The sequence below is a fragment of the Pithys albifrons genome, chromosome 16 (assembly GCF_047495875.1).
Source record: "Pithys albifrons albifrons isolate INPA30051 chromosome 16, PitAlb_v1, whole genome shotgun sequence".
In the NCBI taxonomy this organism is placed as follows: domain Eukaryota; kingdom Metazoa; phylum Chordata; class Aves; order Passeriformes; family Thamnophilidae; genus Pithys; species Pithys albifrons.
In genome coordinates this window covers 12,432,807-12,454,343 of record NC_092473.1, presented here as the reverse complement: position 1 = coordinate 12,454,343, position 21,537 = coordinate 12,432,807, and the positions used below count along the sequence as shown (strand labels likewise).

At 47.6% G+C, this 21,537-nt stretch overlaps 1 protein-coding gene across 1 annotated transcript; it reads left to right on the top strand.

The window, feature by feature from the left end:
- The first annotated feature begins 6,998 nt into the window (after positions 1-6,998).
- Positions 6,999-8,327, top strand: LOC139679250 (galanin receptor type 1-like). The gene has a single exon (XM_071570792.1). It carries the CDS (start codon positions 6,999-7,001, stop codon positions 8,325-8,327), a length of 1,329 nt encoding a protein of 442 aa, XP_071426893.1.
- The last annotated feature ends 13,210 nt before the right edge of the window (positions 8,328-21,537 follow it).

Below are 21,537 nucleotides of genomic sequence, written 5' to 3'. Positions count from 1 at the left end.
GCCCAGGTTAAACAGCAGAGCCAGCCCCTTGTCTCCAGTGAGACAGCAGGACTGCTGAGCAGCTCATTAGCCCAAGGAGTTTCCATCCACCTGTGCACAGACATCACTGTGCCCACAGACACTAATCAATATTTTTCTAGCTTGTTTCATGCTCCATCCCACACAATGACCAAAGAACAGCCAACATCACTTCATTTTCCTCCCCTTCCTTAATAGATCTCCTTTCCAAAGAAAGGCTTAGCAACTGCTCTGTGATCTACGGCACAAAAAAATCTTGCTGGTTTCAAAAATAGGGAGTGGGACTGAGATGCAGCTACTTCACCTCTTAACCTGCTCCGCCTTTGTGCTGAACTGCAGCTATTGTCAGCCTTCATTTCCTGAAGTTGCTCTGTGCTGAGAACACACACTGCAAACAGAAAGACAGACCTGGTCAGTGGTGATGAGAGGGCAGTGATTGTACTTCCAGTAAATTGCCTGAGCCTTTCCACATGAGTCACTGCACAGAGAGAGGTGAGGCATTAGAGAGAAAAAAGTTTACAGCTGAACCTGACAGAGTTTAACAACCCCTCAAAGCCTCTCCCTGCCTGGTTATCTACAACTTTAGTTGTGGTGATTCCTCCTAAATGGCTACTGAAAGTAAATAACCCACAGATTATTTTATACTGTCAAAACATTAGGGCAGGCTGCTGGAGAGCATTCAGACCCAGGGCTGCATCTCTCCCTGCCTCCCAGCTGATCAGCTCTTGAATCCAGAGAGCACAAATCCTAAGGATTTCCTGATTAGAAGTATAAAATACAGGAAAGCTTGTTTTTAAGCACATCACACTTGACTGATCATCAAACCCTTGTTGCAAATGTGCTCAAGTTCTAATCCATTATTGCAACCTGATCCCAGGGGTATCTGCTTTGTACAGCTATGAGCAAACTATCACCCAGGCTAAGAATAAAATATCTTGCTCAGAAAGACAGACTCCCTCCTATTGTATTCTCTAAAATCTTTCTCTCCTCCCTGACATTCACAGATCTGGGGCCTAAGAGCATTTTTTTTTCCTCAGAGCCTTTCCTTCCTGGCTCCCCACATTTCCCTGCTGCAGCTGGGAAAAGGCAAACTGTGGCAAATTTAAAGCCTTTGTCAGCCTTCCCCCAGATGGCAATCAGCTGATAGAACCCAGAAAGCTTTGTCATCTAAAAAGCCCTTTGTTAGCCTGTTGCACCTGGGTATAGAGCATCAGGGAAGCAAGATTGAAATGCAAATCTGGCAGTGTGCAGGTAGAAGGATGGAGGGAGGACTGGCTGCCTTAGCAGCTCCTGCTCTTAATACTGTTTTATCTGCTTCTCTTCTTGGTAGCATCAGTGGCAAACTGCTTAGAGCACTGAAGACATAATAGGATGAAATGGAGCCCCACAAACCTGGTCAGACCACCAGATCTCCTCGGTTACCAAAATTGCTTGACCTGGGCTTTGCTTTCAGTTTGGTTCTAATTATTTCTCCCCAGGGCTGGGGGTGCCTGTATTGATTAAGAGAGCAAGAACCACTGCACAAAACATGGACTCAGAGGAAATCCCATTATTGCTTCAACTGATCCTGGATCACAGATTCAGAGGGAGAAGGGCTGGATGCAGGCAGTGTTAGACAGTTCCTTTGCATGTCAGCTGCCAGCCCTGCCAAGTCCTGGCCTCTCTTAACTTCTCAAAGGCTCGACTTGAGTGCTCAGTATCACTTCAAAATCTTGCCTGTAAATTTTTGCCAATGATTTAGGTATCCAGAGCACTGATTTCTCCATTAAAAAAATAAATTCATTTGTTATGCAGTGTATCTCCATTTAGGGATTCTCCTTTTAATGAGACAGGGTCAAGTTTATCTCATGTGATCCTGGGTTTAAGCAGAGGCTCTGCAGGATCACATTCAGCCCTGCATTCCCAGGCTGCTACTTGCCTGCACTTCTGCACAAACTAAAAGAAAAGATATCTCAAAGACAGATTTTTCTCTCACTCCAATGTCAAAATAGTGTTTCATTGTTTTGGAGAGGGTGAATGGAGTATCAGACAAATTCTTCTGTGCAAAATTATCTTTTGATTTCAGCCACTACTTTTCCAAAGCACTCCATCTAAATGGCTTCCAATAAAAAGGATGGAAGATATGGAATTTGGCACATATCTGTTTATGAAGACAGACCACTGAATATTCTCAGACATAAAAATGCACACATTCTCCATTTAAAATCCTCCCAAGGACACTTGAGATAGTTTAAATGTTTCATTCCTTGATTGAGAGAGAAGACTAGTGGGAGAAGAAAGATTTCCACTCTCATGGAAGTAATTACAAACAACAAACATCAATTCCCAGATGTTTTTTATTTGCTTCACTGTTTTGTTTTCAAAGAATCTGAAGTGCATTTGGCATCTTTGTATTGTCTTTGATTGTGTGCAGTGCTGGCCTCTTACCTCCTCCTGGATTCACAGTCGCATCAAAGCACTGACATCCACAAATGCCACGCCAGAACTGGGATGAGGACCTGGACCACGGGGCCAGAAATAGCTCATGTGCCCCCCAAACTGCGCTGCCGGAGCTGCGATGGCACAGGGATGAGCAGCCACCAGCAGAGGGAGCGGCAAAGCCAGCTCGGAGGTCCCCACACCGATGGCACGCAGGATTTGGGGAGTTTTCTTGCTACCTTAGAGATTTGTAAGAAAATGGCTCAGAGGAAAATGGACACTATTTATTTCCAATGAGAGTTACCAAACCGTGATGCTGTTACTCTCTCCTGATGACAAGAGAGCCAGAGACAGGTTTCAGTATTACTTCTGCTTCTATCAGCGTTAAAAATGCTCACACACAATGTCCCAGACTGCAGTGGCAGCAGGGACCTGGGAGGGGAGGGAGTGCAGGGAAGCACAGGGGCAGATGTGAGACCTGGAGGAATCTCCCTTACCCCGAGGTCCTCCCATCTCCATGACATCGCTCAAAAAGTGTGGGAGATGGAAGGACTAAAGGGCAATGAAAGTGGATTTTAGCCAGTGCTTTCCAAGGGCAGTCCCAGCAGCACCTCCCAGAAAAATCATATGGGAAACGATTTCCCCACTGCCAGGGTTCCCTCCTAACCCAAGCAGCGCCATGGCAGTCTGTCCTGGTAGCACCAATCCAGCCCCTGTTTGAGTGAGACAAGCCTGAATTTTGTTTCATCTCTGTGAAGTGAGCAGGCCCCATCCCACCTGCCTGCTGGGCAAGCACAGAGGGAGAAAGCAGCTACATCCTTGAAACAGCCTTTACATCAAACTGTGACAGCTGACACACAGCAAGCATGTCAGGATAAGCACTGGAAGGAAGCTAAGAGAGCAAAGAGCCCTCTGGTTGGGTGCCAGCCACCCCACAAGGGTCAAGGATGCAGATAAAGCACCCAGGAGTGTGCATTCCCCAAATCCTGGCAGGGAGTCTGGATAGTGTTCCCCCTGTACCCAGCAGGGAGAAAAGTTTGAATGGGGAGAGCACATGAGCAGCTGTAATTAGGTGCACAACCATAGGATTTACTCCACCTTCACACCCTCAAGGTCCAGCATAAGCTGTAAAAGTATCAGAGTTTCCTGAATTTACATCCATTCTTGGGCTTGGGATGGGAAGAGCATCACTGCAGCTGCGTGACACCCAGCTCCTGCTGCACTGGGAGTGAGGACATTGTGCTGAGACAGCAAGGCTAAATTTACCCTGTCCCAGGACTCTGACGTGCAGTGGGCAGAGCAGGTTTAGGCACACGTAGCTGGGTTGGGAATTGTGAGGGTTTTGAGATTTTGGCAAAGTCCCAAAGTGGCTGACTCACTCCTCCTCTCAAGTCAGTTGTTCACAGCTGTAACTCCGGTGAGACCAGTGGGTTATTTCTGATGCACATTGCTGTATGATCACAGCCCATCCTGTTACCCTTGCTTGTGAAGGATGGCTCCTATCTCCAGTGGGCTTTATTTAGCTTCCACTTCAAAGCTGTTCCCTAAGAGGCAAACAAATGTGAAAAGGGTACAGCATTTCTTTTTATTGGAGATTCCCCATCTTGAGTTATCTGGTGACTTTGAACTTGTCAGAATCAATGAACTCGTTATAGTCAATGCCCTGTCCTCTCTGTCAGCTGTACACAGCATATAGATTCATCATTTGCTGTTAGAGATGACTTGGCACTTGTGAGTTTTATCAATGGATACATTAGCAGGTTCATTTTAATTATATCGAACCATTGATCAAATTAGCAATCTTTAGGTCGTAAAGGTTCCTTAGCAGTAAATCATGTGGGTTACAAATAAGGTGCTTGGGGGAGGAAAAGACACCAAAGAAATTAACTGCATTTATTAACTTGAATGTTTGGAAGGTGACTACCTGAACAAAACAAACCCTGGCACATTTCTGCACTCTCTTCCCTTGTATTCTGTTAATACCCTACTAAAAATATTGACTTAAACACCTCCATTCTTTGTTTTCTGTGTGTAATGGCTGTAGGGAGGCTGACAGAGGCTGGCAAGGGCTCAGATGCATGGAGATTTCCAATTGCTAGCTCCAGCACTGGCCTGTGCAGTTGCCTGTTTGTCACAGATCTATTTGCTTGTAGAGCAGCTGTGAAATTGCAGCAGCTTTTAGGTATCCATGAGAGTATCCGTGCATTTCCCTGCATGGAATAATGTGTACCTTGTACTCTGGGCAGCGCTTGGCAATTAGTTTGTAGAAGTTGATAGTCTCTGAAGACCTATAAATACACATACATAAACCTAACAGGGAATGAGCAGTCACAAATGCATTCTCATGCAGAAGAGTTTTATATGCTGATCACATCCCCCTGCCCCCCCCTCCCCTTCCCCCCCCCCCCCCCCCCCAATGTGGCTCTACGGCTGATCTTTCTTTCATTTCACGTAAGGCTGACCAAAAATATTTATTTTATTCCTTCTCACACATAGACTAAAATGGATGGGGAATTTCCCAGTGAAATCAAGGGTACAATTCAATGATAAACAGCCTCCACCTAGGCTGTATTTGTTAACTTGTGCTGTCTCTGAGAAGGCAAAGAAAGAGAATTAAAATTAAACACTTCAGGCAGAAGTATCAGTTCCTCTCATCAACCATTTCCACCTGTGATTTACTGACATTCTCTGAGCACCTTCAGTCAAGAGCTTCATTTTACAAACCAGCCTCGCTCCCCAGCCAAGCCCTTCAACTTTTCAAGTGACTTTTTCCATGACCCATTCTTTCCATTCCTTCAGTTCAACAGAAAAGACCAAAAGTTGTGTTTCTTTGTGGAGCACTCCTAACTCTGGTGGGGTTAACCTTTGGTGTGCCAGGCTCTGACACATTCAGGAGAGTGGGCGATGTTAGAGTAGAAGTGGAGCGTCCGGGTCCCTCCCTGTCCTGCTGCAGCTGAGCCTGGGGACCCCAGGAGAGGAGCAGGAGGGGAACATCGGGAATAGTCCACAATTGTCCCAGACCGACCTTGTCCGTAAGAGGTCCCTGCCCGGCCCGGACGGAGCTGTCCCTTCAGCACCACGGCCGGGCCGCTCGGGCTCTTGGAACACAAAGAGAGGGGCGGCTGGCACGGTTCGGCCCTGCTCGGTCTCTATCCCGGCTCGACCCCAGCCCGTGCTCCCGGCGGAGGCTCTGGGGGGTTCTCTGCAGTGCACGGCAGGACTGGGAAGAGGGGTGGGGGAGCGGGGAGCGCGGTGCGTGTGTGCGGGTTTGAATGGGGTGCGGAGGTTGAGCCGTCCCTGCGTGTGCGGGGAGGGATGCGCGGGAGGAGTCGGGGAGTGCAAAGAGGGCGCGGACACACAGAGGTGTGGGAGCGGGTTGGGGATGAGGAGGGAGGGGGATGGTGGATGCTCAGGGTGCCTGCAGGTGTGCCGGTCACCTGTAGGAAGGTGCGTGCAGCCGAGTGTGTGCAGGGGGAGTATGCACAGAGTGCGTGTGTGCGGGTCTACAGACGTGCGTGTGCGCCGGAGGGGTGTGTAGTGTCTGTCGGGGTTCCGTGTGTGTGTGTGCGCGGGGGTCGCAGGACAGGGCTGATTGTGTGTGGGAGGCTGTGTGTGTGGGTGTGGGTGTGCAGCGTGTGCGGGGTGTGTGAGGTGTGCGGGGTGTGTGAGCTGTGCGGGGTGTGCAGCGTGTGCGGGGCTATTGTGCGTGTGCGGGGTGTGCGGGGTGTGCAGCGTGTGCGGCGTGTGCGGGGCTGTTGTGCGTGTGCGGGGTGTGCGGGGTGTGCAGCCTGTGCGGCGTGTGCGGGGTGTGCAGCGTGTGCGGGGCTGTTGTGCGTGTGCGGGGTGTGCGGGGTGTGCAGCGTGTGCGCGCCGGGCTCGCGGTGCGGTGGGTGCGTGGGTGCGAGCACGCGCGTGTGGCAGAGGGTCGGGCGCTGCCGCCGCACACACGGACACACGGACGGACACACGGACACGCAGACAAGCTCACACATACACGGCAGAGCTGCCGGCGGGAGGAGCACGGCCCGGCACTGCCTGCTGCCCGCCCGGTGAGTGCCGCCGCGCCGCGGGACCGCGGGAGAGCCGGGGAACCGGGAGGACAGGGAGGTACCGGGGCTTTGGGACCAGCCCGGGGTGCGACAGCGCGGCTGCGGGACACGCAACTTTCCCGAGTGGGACGGAGGGAGGGGGGAGAGTGGTGCCGGACCGGGGCTGGGGCTGCTCTCCGGGCTGAGCGGGCATCGGGAAGCCTTCCCCGTTCTCCCACCGGAGGCGCCGTCTCCCCGCGGCCGGGCACGGGTCTCCCGCTGGCCCCGCCGCCGCTGCCCGGACCGCTGTCGGTGCCGCGCTGTCCAGCCCTCCCGCCACGCGCTACTGCCGCCTCTAAAGTAAGTCGCGGGTAAGCAATTGCGGGCCCAGCAGGTCCCCGAGCCCCGGCTCACCCCTTCTCTCCTCATCTTCTCTTCTAGGCAGGGCTGGTCCCAGCTCACCATGCCCGGAGCGCTGGGAGCAGCGCGACAGGCTCTGCCCCATTAGCCCGGGGCGCCTGGGTGGGGTCAGCCATGGATTCGTCTCCTTATATCCCCGGGGTCCCCCCTGGCCCTCTGCAGCTCTGGCAGGAGGAGAACCAGACCCAAGGCGGGCTCTGGAATGGAAGCCAAGAGCTGGGGTGGGAAGAGCTGGAGAAGATGCTGTTCCTCTTTGCAAAGGAGCCTGTCACCATCAGCCTCACAGTGATGTACCTGGTGTCCTTTGTGGTGGGCTTTGTGGGCAACATCATGTCCATCAGGGTGCTGACCCGCAAGCGCCGGAGTCGAGTGTCCAGCCTGAGTGCCACCCGCAGCCTCCTCATCAACCTGGCAGTGTGTGACCTCATGGTGGTGTGCATCTGCATGCCCATCACTGTGGGCAACCTCATCTACAAAGCCTGGGTGTACGGGGACTTCCTCTGCCGGGCAGTGCCCTTCATCCAGGCTGTTTCTGTCTCTGCCAGCGTCCTCAGCCTCACCGTCATCAGCGTGAACCGGTACTACAGTGTGCACAACCCACTCAACGCCCGGTCTTTCTTCACCCAGAAAAGGATCCTCAGCACCATCCTGGTGGTGTGGCTGTTGTCCTCAGGGATATGCATGCCCCTCATCTTCATGAACAAACGGGATGAGATTGGGGTGGTGGAGGGTTTGCCCCTGGTGTTTTCCATCTGCAGGGAGATTTGGCCTCAGGAGAGGCTCAAGCAAGCCTACAACTTTCTGCTCTTCTGTGCCCTCTACTGCCTGCCGGTGCTGTTCAACATGGCCATCTGCTTCCTCACGGTGCGCCGGCTGTGGAGCCGCAGCAGCCAGCTGAAGGAGAGCACTGCCCTGAACAGATCTCTGCCGGCCTCCAGGCTCAAGATCCGCAAGAAAGTAGCGCAGATGGTGGTGGCCCTGGTCCTGCTGTTTGCCATCTCCTGGCTGCCTGTCTACTTGATGGACATCTGGATTGATTTCAACATCCCCAAGTCTTTGCAGGATGTGACTCCTTCTCCTTGGATCCTGCAGCTCAGACCTTTTGCCCAGTGGCTTGGCCTCACCAATTCCAGCCTCAATCCTATATGCTATTGCTTTGTTGGGAACCTGTATAGATCAGCCAAGGAAATGAAGAGCAAATACCATCAAAGAATGGTCTCTCTCTTTAACTTCTCTCTGTCTGAAGGGGCAACTCATTCCTCGGTCCCAGAGCTGCTCTCTTACAGGAGTTCAGTGGAGCCAACAAGAAAAGGACCCTCCACTACACCCACCATGGGCAGGAGATGTCAGGGAGGTCATGGCCATAAGAACAAGTGTGAACACTTGAACTCCTGCCAGGATCCACCTCTGAACACTGTCTCCAGTGAGAACACTTCCTTGTAATTCTGTTCAGGAAGTGCCTCTCATACCCTCATCTGCATTTAAGGACTCTGGAAGTCTTTCTGAACCCGATATTTTAATGATGGAAAAGAACTTCGTACTAATAACTCTCAACACCAGTTCCAAAATATTGTGCCAGGCAAAGAAACAGATAAAGAGAGAAAAATATTATGTGTTTTAACTCAGATCAAATTTTAAGACAAATGATTTTTACTGGGGACAACTGGATGTGTAGCCCGTTGCCCAGTCAACAGTCACATAATTAGATAGATCAAGTTCCCAACGAGTGAGCTCTCCCTGCAACTCCATCTCTGGATGCAGAAATGCTGTTTGGATAAAGCAACAATTTGACTGCTTGCTGCTGTTCACCATTGATGATGAAGAGCAGCGATAAGAGGCACTCTCTGCTCCAAATCCATCAGTTGCAGTTGCAGGCAGTGAAGAAAAGCTGGAAACAGCATCATAAAAAGTAATAGTAATGGAGAATTTCACACACTTTACCACTTGAGATTTCATTGTCTGATCATATTGTTTCACTCCTCCATGCAAATAAATTCTTCTTATGTGAAGATACAGTGCCAGAAGTACTAAAGCAACCATCACCACTCCACATTTGAGAATTCAGAAGGGATAATGTGGCCTCGGAGGTGATTTAGGAAGTGCAATAGGAAAATATTTTTGGGGCGTCAGCTCTCTTTCTTATGGTGATGTTCCTGTGTGTGGAGTGGAAAGAACTGGGCACCTATTAACATGATTTGCACTTGAAAAACCAGCCTTGTTCAGCTGTGTCTGTACCAAACAAAGTCAATGGCATGTGAAAATAAAAATAGAAAGTGGCTTATAGCTAATAAAATCAGAAACAACTAATGCAATGTTATTTGTCTGGGAAGGAGCGAATCAGTGTTTGTTTTTCCTGAGGATCACAAGTAAGATAAAAACTGTTTCTTCCATCATCTTTAAAGGAGGTTTTGATAAATAAATTGTATGTTTTATTATGTTAGCATTGAAAGGTTCCAGTATAGCTGGAGCATTCTGTTGTACTGAGCACTGGATCTGTATTCATAAAGAAAGGAGACCTTTCTCCCCAAGATCTAAGTGAAAACACATCAGACCAGGCAACAGGTAGGAGGAAAAAAAAGTACAACAAAGACCAAGAGGGCTGGAAGGAAACCAGAAATGAGCCCTTTCTCTGTGCCTGCCCAGTGCCAGACATGTGGCACCATCTCCTGGTGCCAGAAGAGCCCATGCCCTGCCCCAGCACCTGGCACAGCTGGTCTCTCCTCTTAGCAAACCCCAGACCCAACATAGCAATGTCCCCAGGAGAGGATTTTGCATTTAATGGAACTCAGGGTTTTGATGACTGGGGGCTTATTTTTATTATTATTTCTGGACAAGAGAAGGATGTTTTGTGAAATCTAAGTTTCAAATAATATCCTGCTGCCTTCCAGGGGGCCTTTTGCCCACAAAAGGTGAAAAATAGCCATTCAACTTAACCTTTGTCAGGATTGTTCAATAGCATTTTATGTTAACAATGATCTGTCTGGAAAACGAGATTCCTCCTTGGCAGGCTGTGCCATCCATGATTTGTATTCTCTTTGTATAAAGGAAAAAGACATTACAACTACTCACATTTATGGATTTTTTGTGTGCTGGAGATGAGAACATCTGCATTTTTGCAGGTGATATAGGACTGTACCTACTGCCTGTTCTTTTAGTAGCTGTGGAGAAAAGCCTGTAGAAATTTTATTTCCTCTTTCAAGGCATACTTTTAGGGCTGACAAAATGTGATGGGCTGAGGACTATCAAAAGTTCACTCTGAATGCACAATGACTCCAGGTCCTGTAAACAGACATTGTCCATGCTCAGACCAGATGAGACACAGTGCTGAAACTTCCCTACAGTGTCCTGACCAAGGTATTTAATCCTACCCTGAATAAACCACAGTGAAAAGATCATGAAAATGCCAGACCAGCTCCATTCCTTGTGCTGGCTTAGCTCTGAAAATGGCAAGGATCAAATGATGAAGTCAAATATGCAAGAAATCCACTTTTTAGTATCCCAGAGGAGAATTTTTTTTCCTCTGAGTTCACAAGCTGATACCTGGGCCCTGCCTGAAAGTCTCTGTACCCTCCACGGAGGCAGAAATACCAGGGGCTGTGTTCTCCTGATTATACCTAGACCTTCCCCTCCTGATGCAGATGCCCATGCCTTCCTCCAGCCCCACAGCACTCCTGGCCACTGAAATATGCTGTGGCAAAGGTCACCTCCACTGGGCAAGGTTATCTCCTCTTCACACTTTTAAATGTGCTTTGCAGTTTCATTCAGTGTCCCCGTTTTCCTATAATAAAATCGAATTGCTGACTATCTCCTTGGTCACTGCCTCTCTATCCCCCATGCTCCAACCACATCTCCTACAGTGAAATCACCCCCTGCCTCTCTCTGTTATCACTCTCTGCCTGTAAATTCCCCTCACTCTAACGACTCATTCATGTCTTCACTCCCCTAATGACAAATCCCTTTCTGCCCTGGTGATCTGAATGGCTCCTTTTGTGCTGCAGACACCTGTTTGCTGTGGAGAACACTGATTTATTTTGCATGGCTTTACCCTACGGCTGCCAGGTAGTAACGAATTTTCGGTCACTATCACCCAAGGGTAAAGGAGAAGCAGTGACGTCAATGTGAAAGCCACACAGCATCCCGTGAGCCACCCAGGCTCTGGCAGTGATGTTATTAACCTGAACAGGTCTGGGTAATGCAGCAGTGCCTGGGTGACTCATGCTGGGTCCCAGTGAGGTGAAACCTCAACATTCAGAAAGGTGGTTTTTTCCTTCCCCTATCTGATAAAAGATCTTTTTCTCTTTAGGGCTGAGAAGACATCTGCGTGTCCTCCAGGCCATACAAGGTCCTTGTTTCAGGTGGCAGGTACTTTGATAGGCATTTAAGGGACTCCTGGTCCTTCGAGGAATCAGGAGCAGACACAGCTCTGGCTGGTGAACACAGATGGTTTCCTCATAGGAGCTCGAGCTGAACGTCTCACACTCAGTGTGTGGTTGAGGAAATGTGTTTCTCTAAAAATGTGCCCAGGCAGACTGAAAATATGAATTTTAGGTGTCTCAAGGACAATGTTTTCCTGCAGCAATGCTGCTAATGCACCTCAGTCCCTCTCTTCCCCCATGGGTCTTTTTTTTCTGCTTTGCCATTTGAATCAATAGAGGCATTTTACTACATTACCAAAATAGGTTGTTTAAAGCAGCATCACTTAAAATCACTAAATCATTTCAGTTGGAAAAAACCTCTAAGATCACTGAGTTCAACCATTAACCCAGCAGTGCCAAGCCCTGACTAAACCATGTCCCCAAGTGCCACATCTACACATCTTCTAAATCACTCCAGGGGTTGTGATTCCATCATTGCCCAGGGCAGCTGTGCCAGTGCTTGAATCCATTTGCTGTGGTAAGAACTTACAGAAAGTTGTTGTTCAGTAACTCCTTCTGAGAACATTCCACAATCTGTTCTTGTACTGTCAGTGCCATCTCAAAGATGCGACAGGTTTATTTTCTGCCTGTGAACCACTGGGGAGATGAAAAAAGAGACAATTTTTCATATCAGGTATCAGAGAGGTAAGTACAATCACGACTGGTACGTAGCCCTTGCATGGAAGTTGATGAATCATTGTTCCTTATAATAAAATACCCAGGGGAAGCCAGTGAAATGATTATACAGCATGTGTAAGGGCAAGGCAGCACCTCTTCTCACACCAGCAGCCACTGGGCTCACAGGCAGAGGAGATGGTGAGGCTGAAAGCAATAAAAGGGGTCCAAGAAGAGCCTGGGCTGTTCACAGCAGAAAAAGCCATCAACAGCTATGAAATACAATGATGAAACTTCCTAGAGGGCACTGAGTTTATAACCTGTAACTTCCACACTTGCTCCCTCCCACTGGGAGCAGGCTGCTGGGCTAAGCATTGTTTGATCCATTCAGGACCCTTCTTCTTACATCTCTATGCCAAAAATCCTCCACATTAGCCTGAGTCCTGTTTGAAAGAGTAGGGTGAGAGCAGAAGATGATTTCAGGCCTGACATAATTTGACCAACAGTGAAACTTTGCAGGACATCTGGAGGTAGGACACGTTAGTGCTGACACAGCACAGGCAGAGAAATGCTCGCTCAGTCGTTTCCAGAGCAAGAGCTGAGGAGCCCCAGGGGATGGTGCCCACTCCAGTGCAACACAACAGAATCAACAGATCACCTTCTTCTAATATTCCTCAACCCTCTTGATGGGTCAGCAGCTTCTCTGCAACAACTCTGAGCATCCCAGAAAGAATGCCCTCCAAAGGGAAACTCCTGCCTGCTGGTATTTTACATATTATTCTTATGGATGCTGGGATTCAACCTAGGATGGAAGCTGGCTGGTGAGTTATCTGCAACACCAGCAGCCCCAATATGGTTCCTGTGTCTTCTTCTGCACTCCCCCCACCACAGTACATCCCACACAAAACAACACTTGAGCTCTTCTGACTTGAAACAATTGAAAGAACAGGGAGCGTATATAAAGGAACCAAAAGAGTGAAGGACTTGCCTGGTTTTCCAGTGCATTGCAATGCTGTTGCTGTAAAGAGAATTATCAGTGTAAATTTTCTAGGAAAAAACAGTGCAGCTCAGTTTAACTTTGTCATTATATTAGGCATGAAAATAAATCCCTGGCATCTGCTAGAAGAACAAATAAAAGAGCAGCTATGAGCAGGTAGAACCAAATTGCTTGCTGGAGCCCTCTGGGAAAGGCAGCCTCCAGGAAAGCACAGCTTGCCTGGCATATGTGGGGATCATATAAGACTTTCTCAAACTTTCTGGGAATGAACAACTACTGGTTAGGTCAGCCCAGGGGCACAGGAACTGCAGTAGTTTCTTTCTCTGCCAGCTAAACATCTTTATGCAAAATCCTCAGACTTAGAACTGACACAACACAGCAGGAAAGTCAATGCAGCCTCATGCGACTGCCCATTCCCAGGCTCCCCTGCCAGAACCTGAGGGAGGCTCCTGGCTGCCCTGATTTAGGCTTTTTTCCCCCCTTAGCTTGAAACAAGCCAGAAATACTTTCAAATATTTCAGCAATAAAGATGGATGCAGCACTTGCACGGAACATTTTTTCCAAGTGAGAAATCTACACCAGAACTTTCCTGTTTGGTGTCTCTTGCTGATTGCATGACACCCTCAGAAGAAATCAATAGCCAGGGCACACTGGTGAGGAGCTGAGCCCCACCAGAGCATGGGGCACTGATTAGCTTGTGATTAACCTCACCCCATGGGGAAGGAGAAGGCTCATGGAGCTGCAATGTGACCTTTGATTTGAAATGCTTTCTATGCCCAACCTTTTCCTTCTCGCTCATTGCATCCTAAGACAGAGGGTTTAAGTTGCAAACTGGGGTGTGGGTGTGTGTGTGAATTATTCAAGGACAATTTATTTTAAAAAATACATATGAAATATTTCTGCACCTGTAAGATCCAGGAATTAACAGCTTGTCCCCATATGCCTTACCCTTGTCTCTGCAAGGTTTTATGATACTGAGGAGCACAAGCTGCTGTGTGCACTGTAGGATAAAATTACGAAATTTAAATCATTCCTTTATCAGGTAGCATTTGCCAGCCACAGCCCTCTGCCAGACCCTCTGGGTCCAATCTGCAGAGCAGTGAGCAATGGCCTGCCCCTGCCAAAGGTGGCTGTTTGGTGCTTGGCCAAGCACCTCCAAACACTGAGGACCACATCCTCAATCAGAGCCACCAGAGAGGATTCCCTGTCTGGCTCCCAAGCTCCATGAAACAGGCTTGGCCACAGCCTGGAGATCTGGTGCCCTTGGCCAGCACAGACTGGGGAGATGGAACTATTCTCATTCCTAATCATTGCAGTGAGGCTGAGTTTGCAAAGAGCAGCTACAAGGACCTGCTGACAAGGAGCCAGGGATGCTCCAACATCCCTCGGTGGCTGAATTGGAATGCTGCTACCCCAGGTGCTGTGTAGTCTTCTGCCTTTCTTAATTTTTCACCCGAGGTGTTTTCAGTCAAGCCCCGCTTTCCTGTCCTCAGCCATTCACCACAAGAATGAAGCTGCTGAATTAAAGAGCTTTATGAATGAGTCTTTAGGCAGATGTATCCCATTACCTGGTGCTCATAAGTCATGAGCTGCTATTTATTGGTGTGAAGAAGGCAAATGTGGCAAAACATTCAGGAAATAAGCTAAAAAATAAAAAGGGGAATGAAAGAAAATCCAGACAGTAAAGAAAATCATCTTAAGGCAATTACTGGGGGAGAAATAGATCTGCAAAGGATATTAAAGCTCTCATGCACCTGCTAATCTCTTCTGATAAAGGTCTGCCTGGCTAAACTAATAACAGTATTAAATCTGCAGTAATCAGCACCGGAGGCAGTCTAAGGATCTCACAAAGCCACATGCCTGGAGGAAGACCTTTTCCAGCATGACTGTGCACAATCAGCAGCAGGTAAGTGGTACCTGCACCTGAGACGCAGCATCGTTGCTGAGGAGCTGTAACTCAGTCACCTTCCTAATTGTCTTCCTCAGCTGAGAACTGAACACAGAATTCCTGAGGCTTCATCCAGCACTTCTGCTTTTTCAGACTGTTTTTCTGGACTTTGGGTAGCACAGGAGCAAACAAGAAGTTCCTGCGCTGCCTCGCAGTACAGATCAATGTTTGGCGTGGGCTGACTCACAAAGTCTCCACGAAGGTGGGATGTTCTTCAGAAGGTAAAGACATAACACAACCCTTGGAAGAAAGGCATCAAGAAACAGAAATGTAGTGGCAAAAGTATCCAAAATCCTCCTCCTCTTGTCCTCTTCTGTGAGTCTTTTCTCAGCTGTGAGAAAAGCCTTGGCAGGGTCAAGGTTGCAGTCTGCTCCTCTGAGCCAGAGGGGAAACAGACTGTGGTGGGACAATCAGCCCTGTGAGATCCACGTGGTGGCCCTGGACCATCAGGGAGGAGGTACAGAGGTGCATCCATGCAGCAACATGAAAGAGTGATCAAGAGTTTACATCAAAATGTTTTTGGCCTCCTCTCTCCAGCACAGCCCCCAAGTACCCAGAGGGGAGGTGGGGATGCTCCTCTGTGGCAGGAGTGTGCCCAGGTTACCTGCTGCCCAAAACCACACAGATCCTGCTTCTCTTTCATTCCCTCTCCACCACTGTTGGCTTCAGCAGTTTCTTCTGATTCATACCAGCAGGATATTAGAGGTATTAGAAGCACACAGTGCATGAAATACTGCCAAGGTGAGGCTGCTGTCACATCAGCTGCTGTAATTCCCTCAGCTTAATGGATCTATTCCTAATTTACAAGTGAAAGCTGGATCTGGCACCACAGGGTGAGCACAAAGGTGTCATTTTTATATAGGCAAATTTATATCTGAAATAAATACCACATTAGACCTTTCCAAGAGGTCTGAGCTGCAATGTATTCATTTCTCTCCCTGCAGAAAGGTGAAATTCTCACCACTCCTTTCACAGTACCTTCATGCCTCAAGTTTGGATATTCTGCTGGTTCCACACAGGCCATCAGGGGCCAAAATATGCAATTTTCCTCCAGGGAGTCCTTCAGGAATTTACTGTGAGGGATATTAAACCCCTTTTTGAGGCTGCCTTTTGCTGGGAACAACACAGCAGCCTGATGATGTGCAGCCTCTTGCAGCGAGAATTCAGATAATGAAGAATAAATGCTTTTCCATCAATATGGGCTTTTCTTGTATGCTTCAGAAATGAGGAATACTTACATATAAATACACTTTCCACCCAGTAAAAGTGTAGGCACATCAAGTTTAAAACACCTTGGTCCCTCCAAAAATTGGTGAATATCTGTGTGATTAGAGGCTGTGAATGGAAATTTAGGGCTTAACCAAGATCATGTCACACAGAACTGACTGTGGGAGGTTGAAATGGCTCTACTGACTCACATCCCAGAAGGAAAACACCTACAGCAGCCACATTTCTCTGTGTGCAAGTACAACACGGGAAGGATGGGTAGAGTGGGAAAGTCTTTGGTCTCAAACAACAAAATACTCTTCTTGATTTCACCTCCCTAATTCCCTTCCTGAAGTCCAGGCATGACAGCCCAGGAGCCAGAAAGCTGCCAAATTTGTTATGGAAACAGCAAAGCCTTTCTGCAAGGCACAATGCCAGAAAAGGAAGCCAGAACTCCTAGAAACAGCAAACGACTCTTTCCCAGTGTTTTGCTCCATCAAGCAAAAAGCAAAACTTGGATAAATGGGGGGACAGTGATGGATGTGGGAATCTGGGCAGTGGTAATGGAGCAGCTCCCCTTCTTCCATACCCACCACCAAGGGAAGCTGAGAGACCATGCCAGGACACGGGGAAAGCTGCTCAATCCAGGCTTGGTTGGCTGCAAAGGAACAACACAATTGGACAGTAAGACTTTAAATTTCTTCTCTGCAGGCTTGAAACTGTTAAACCAGAGACAACCTTTGCTGCCTGTTCTTGTAGCACAGAAGTATGGGCCATAACCCATGGCAATTGGAAGTGACTGGAGGAAATCTCAGGGAACAGCACTTTCTGATGGAGGGTCCATATCCTGCTCTGTGGGAGCAGAGAGGTGTGGTGCTGGAGAGAACTCAAAAGGGGTGAGAAAGAGAAAAGTAATGCCTCATTTTTGCTGATAAATCTGAAATTCAGTCAAGCAGCCTTGGCTCATGGGAAATGTTTTGATAGATTATTGTTGTATGGGGTTTTTTTTCCCTTTCTCCTTTCTCAGCTGTGGGAAAAGTTAATCATTATATTTTTTATTCCTTGGTATGCTGTGCTGGAATAAGAAATCTGCAAACAAAGGGGTGAGATGATGGAGTGTGACCTTGAACAAAATGCTGGACAGAACTGGGCACAGACAGAGTTGAAAACAACACAAATTGTGAAGTAGCAAGAAAGTACATAAATAAAATAACCTTAGGTGAGCTTATGTCTGTACCTTTGTAGGAGGAGCTGCTCAAGAACCAAACAACCAATATAGGGACTACACAAATTTGTCTTAATTTAAATGTCTCTCCTCTTACTATGTAATGGTCTGCCATCCACCAAGGGGAAAGGAAAGACAACTGGCTTTGGGAGTCCCTGCAGTCCTTTCCATGGCCTCTCAAATGGAAAATGGTCCCCATGTCTCCCTTGTAACATCCCATGAGCTCAGACTTGACTTCCCTCAGCCCTGCCATCCCCGAAGAGATGCCAGGATTGTGGTGGCACAGGCTCCACAGCCCATGGCTTTGGTTCAAGAAGGAACAGACTGGAGCCATGCAGGCTCCATTGCAAGGACTGGGCCCTCAAAGGGAGTGGTATCCGCATGTGTCTGAAAGCACGGCCACTTAATTTGTACTTTCTTTGCTCCTATTTTTATTGTGAGCTCTTTAAATTATACAAATGAGGTTTTCTCTTGTTTCGTCCCCAGAGGGTCAATGCACTAAACAAAACATTAAAATATACTCATAATCACGGAAACATTCTCATATATATTTATAATCTCAGAATTACTGGCATTAATGCAGAAGTGGTTTCTTTGCGCTTATCTCTTCCCACTGCTTCTATATCCAAAATATGCAGCACACAAAAGATAAACACATTGAAACTGCCCAGCCATTAACGCGTCTGCCATCCAGAAACAAATGCAAGGAACAAATTTACAGGGAAAAGCCAGTGAAGGAGACAAACACAATTATAGTGATGTGGCTCCACTGCTGTCTGATCGCTAAGGACGATGATAAGAGGTGTCATTCCAAAGACCGGCTACTTGGGGGCTGTTTCCAACATGAAAAGAACTAAGAGGAGAGAAGGAGCAAGGTAGAAACTCCACAGTGACCCAGGGCAAACAGGCTGGCTTGCTGCCTGTATGCAGTGTGGGAACCCCTCAGAATCCCCCAGAAACTGGGTGACACCCAATACAGAAGGCAGGAGTTAGCACATATTTTCAATGGTTAGAACCAAAATACTTCCCATTTCCAGGGAGAAAATGGACACCCAGAGCAGCTCTCAAGTGTACTCTGCAGAGGAGGGATGTAGGAAAGGATGAAGGTGCTCAGTGCTTTCCTCCTGGGGAGAGATTGCTGCAGCTTTATCCAAGGGCAGGAAGAGTCAAGTCCTGTGTATCTAACCAAGGAGACAACCTATTCCTTGTGCTCCAAGCACTAAACACAGATACAAACCCTCTGGCACACACCCCTCAGCTGGGACATCTTTGCACCCCCATGAACAGTTCCAACTGTCCAGCTTTCCCTTGAAGTTCCAGGAGTTTTCAGGCAGGGGCTGCTCTCCAGCACACCAGCACGATAATCTGATTTATTCAGAAGCCCTCAGCCTCCAGATTCCATTTCATACTGAAGCTTTACTCCTGTTTGTAGGTGGCCAGTGTCTGCTTGATTTGTGAGTACCCCTGAACCGCTCACAAATTCAATCAACCACCCTTGCGGGAATCACGCCCACGCCTGCACCAGATTCAAGGGAGGTTTCAAGGAATGACCAGTCACTAAAAGCTGACCTTCAGCATCAATAACTGGTGCTGCTAGAGCTGACTCCTCAGACATTAACAAGGCTGACTGCTGCTCCCTGTAAGATGCATTGATGCCAAGTGCACCTTGTGTATGTATTAGCAATAAGTTACTGTAGGTACTTCTCAGTTTCTTCCATCAAAAACCAATCACCCTCCTCCCTTCCCCATGGCAACCAGGGTTTAGTAATCACCTCATCACCCATTCCAAATTGAGGCTGTAATACATGTTCCCAAAGACTGAAAGCTCCAGTCTTTATTAAACTGCAAATATTTGTTACTCAGTCAGACAAAGCATCTCACAGGCTGCATGTGGATAAATGTTCCCTTCTCTGGTTTGAAGTATGGTGGGATGGGAAGGGCAGAGAAAGTAAATATTTAAACAGCCTGCTAAAGGAAAGCCATGCTTTGAGATGCAGGAAACCAAATGCTCCACAGGTGAAACTTCCAACAAAAAAAGCAAATAAAGAATCAGGAATGAAGTATTGCATTTTGCCCACAGGGGAGCCTTCTCTCATATCCTTTTTTTCCTGGCTTTTGCAGGCAAAGCTGACAGCCTGAATTATCAAAGCATTTGTGCTACACAGAAGGCACTCTCATTTGGGGCCTGATGCAGCAGAAGACAACTAAGATGGAAATGGAGCTCACCATTTGTTCCTTTCCTGTCAACTCTGGTTACAAGAAAGGAGCCACTACAACTTCCAGCCTGGCCAGAAACAAAACCAATAGTGATCTCCCACTTGCAAATGTGCTGTCAAGGAGTCTGAAAATGGAGAACTAAGACTCTCAAGACATGACCAAGAGCACTGAACACTCAGTTACTCACAGTATGTCTTCTCCAGAACCACTTGCTTCACAGGCGTTTTCTGACAGCAGATTCTGGCCCAATAAAAAAGTCTGAGCACTGAATGTGACTCAAACCCCACAAAAATCCAGAAAATCCCCATATTAATTAAAAAACGAATGAGCACAGTTTAGGGTTTTTGCCTAAATATTTGTACAGGGAAAATCGTGCTAATTAGATGGCAAGATGAAAATAGGGGAAAATTCAAGGTATAAATGCCCTCTTGGGTAATATCCAAAACGTGGGGGAAAAACTCTTTACAGAGGGGGAAGGAAGGAATTCTGCTGGATCAAAGGACAGGTACAGTGCTTGAAGTAAACTTAAAATGCCTCCGATAAGAAACTGTTCACATAAATATGCTACTTGGTGGCACCATCTACTGGTGTAACAGAAACAGCTGAGACATGGAGGAACTGAAATTGGAGTCATTTGCTGTGTCCTGCAGACAGGAGAGAGTGCAGGACAGAGTGGGGCTGTGATGTGGGACTGTCAGGGTGTAGGATGTGCCAAAGCATCTGCAAAATCCAGAAGAGCTACTGGTTTCACCTCAGAGAGTCATCTCTACCAGGTGGGAGACCCTCCTCTCATAGTCTTCAAAGAAAATAGCAAAGTAGGATACCTGAATTGTCATTCTGGTGAGAACACATGAAGAACATGTTAGCTTTCAACTAGGAAATGCTGTGTGCACATTTCTCCTCCTTCATCCAAGAAATACACATCTAAGAGAACATCCAACAGAAATGTTAAGTAACTGTTTTTGAACTCTCTCTCTTTCAATCCACACAGGGGACAGGGTGTGGAGCCAGCTCAGAAGAAGGGTTTAAATTAAAGCATACAGTAATTTCAACAACTTCATAAAGGCCTCCCTGCCAGACTCACCCTCAGCTGATGGTGACTAAACCCTTGTGCTCCTTGGTGGCTCATCTTCAACCCACCTGAAAGCATCCAGTCCCTCCACTATGTCATGGAGGTGGCCTGCCCTGCCCTGCTGCCCCACATCCCCAAGGTCAGTGATGAAACTCCTCCTCCCAAGCCCCACTTTCTCAGGCATTCATGGATTTCACCTCTGCTCTCTGCTAAAGCCCCTTCCTTCCACAAGGACAGACCTAACAGTATCCTCTTAAAGAATGCACATCCTTAATCTTTTCCTTCCAGGTTTCATAGATTATATAAAGATTTCCCAAACACTCACACCTTGTTCCTGGGGAATTACATGCTGTGCCTGTCACTAAGATAAAGTCATAAGCAATTGTAAGAAGAAGAGGCCAGTTTGGTATTGCCCTCTGTTAAACTGCTCCCCACTAATCCAAGTTTTTCACAAGACTGCTTTCAGGTACATGCCTGCAACATTTGATATCTGGATTTAATCTCCACCATCACAGATTCAGTGGCTCTCGGAGAAATAATACACTTCTCCATGACGTGGTTGGCCCAGAGATCCTTAAGATGATATGAAATGAATAGGAAGTCATGCATTTTCCTAGGACTGCTGCTGCAATGTGATACCTCTTCAGACCTACAGGGTCTATTAGTACTTTTATGACCCAGGTTTTGATTACAGTTGGACATGTCACTGTGCCCTAGAGGCACTCCAGTGACCTGAGAGTGAATTCTGGGATATCTGCAGTGGCGGTTCTTTGTATTTTGTCTCATTCCAGCTCTGTAGGAAACAACCCAGAATTCCTCATGCCTGAACAGCACCATGCTGTAAGCTACCCCATTTAAATAGTAATGATATAATAAAAATCAGCTTGAAAAGAAGCCAGCATTAAAATTATTGACTCTCTGGACTCTATAAAGACCATTAAATTTAATTCCCCTGCTT

Excerpts from the sequence above, each read along its gene's own strand:
- LOC139679250 (XM_071570792.1), top strand. The coding sequence starts at position 6,999 with ATGGATTCGTCTCCTTATATCCCCGGGGTCCCCCCTGGCCCTCTGCAG.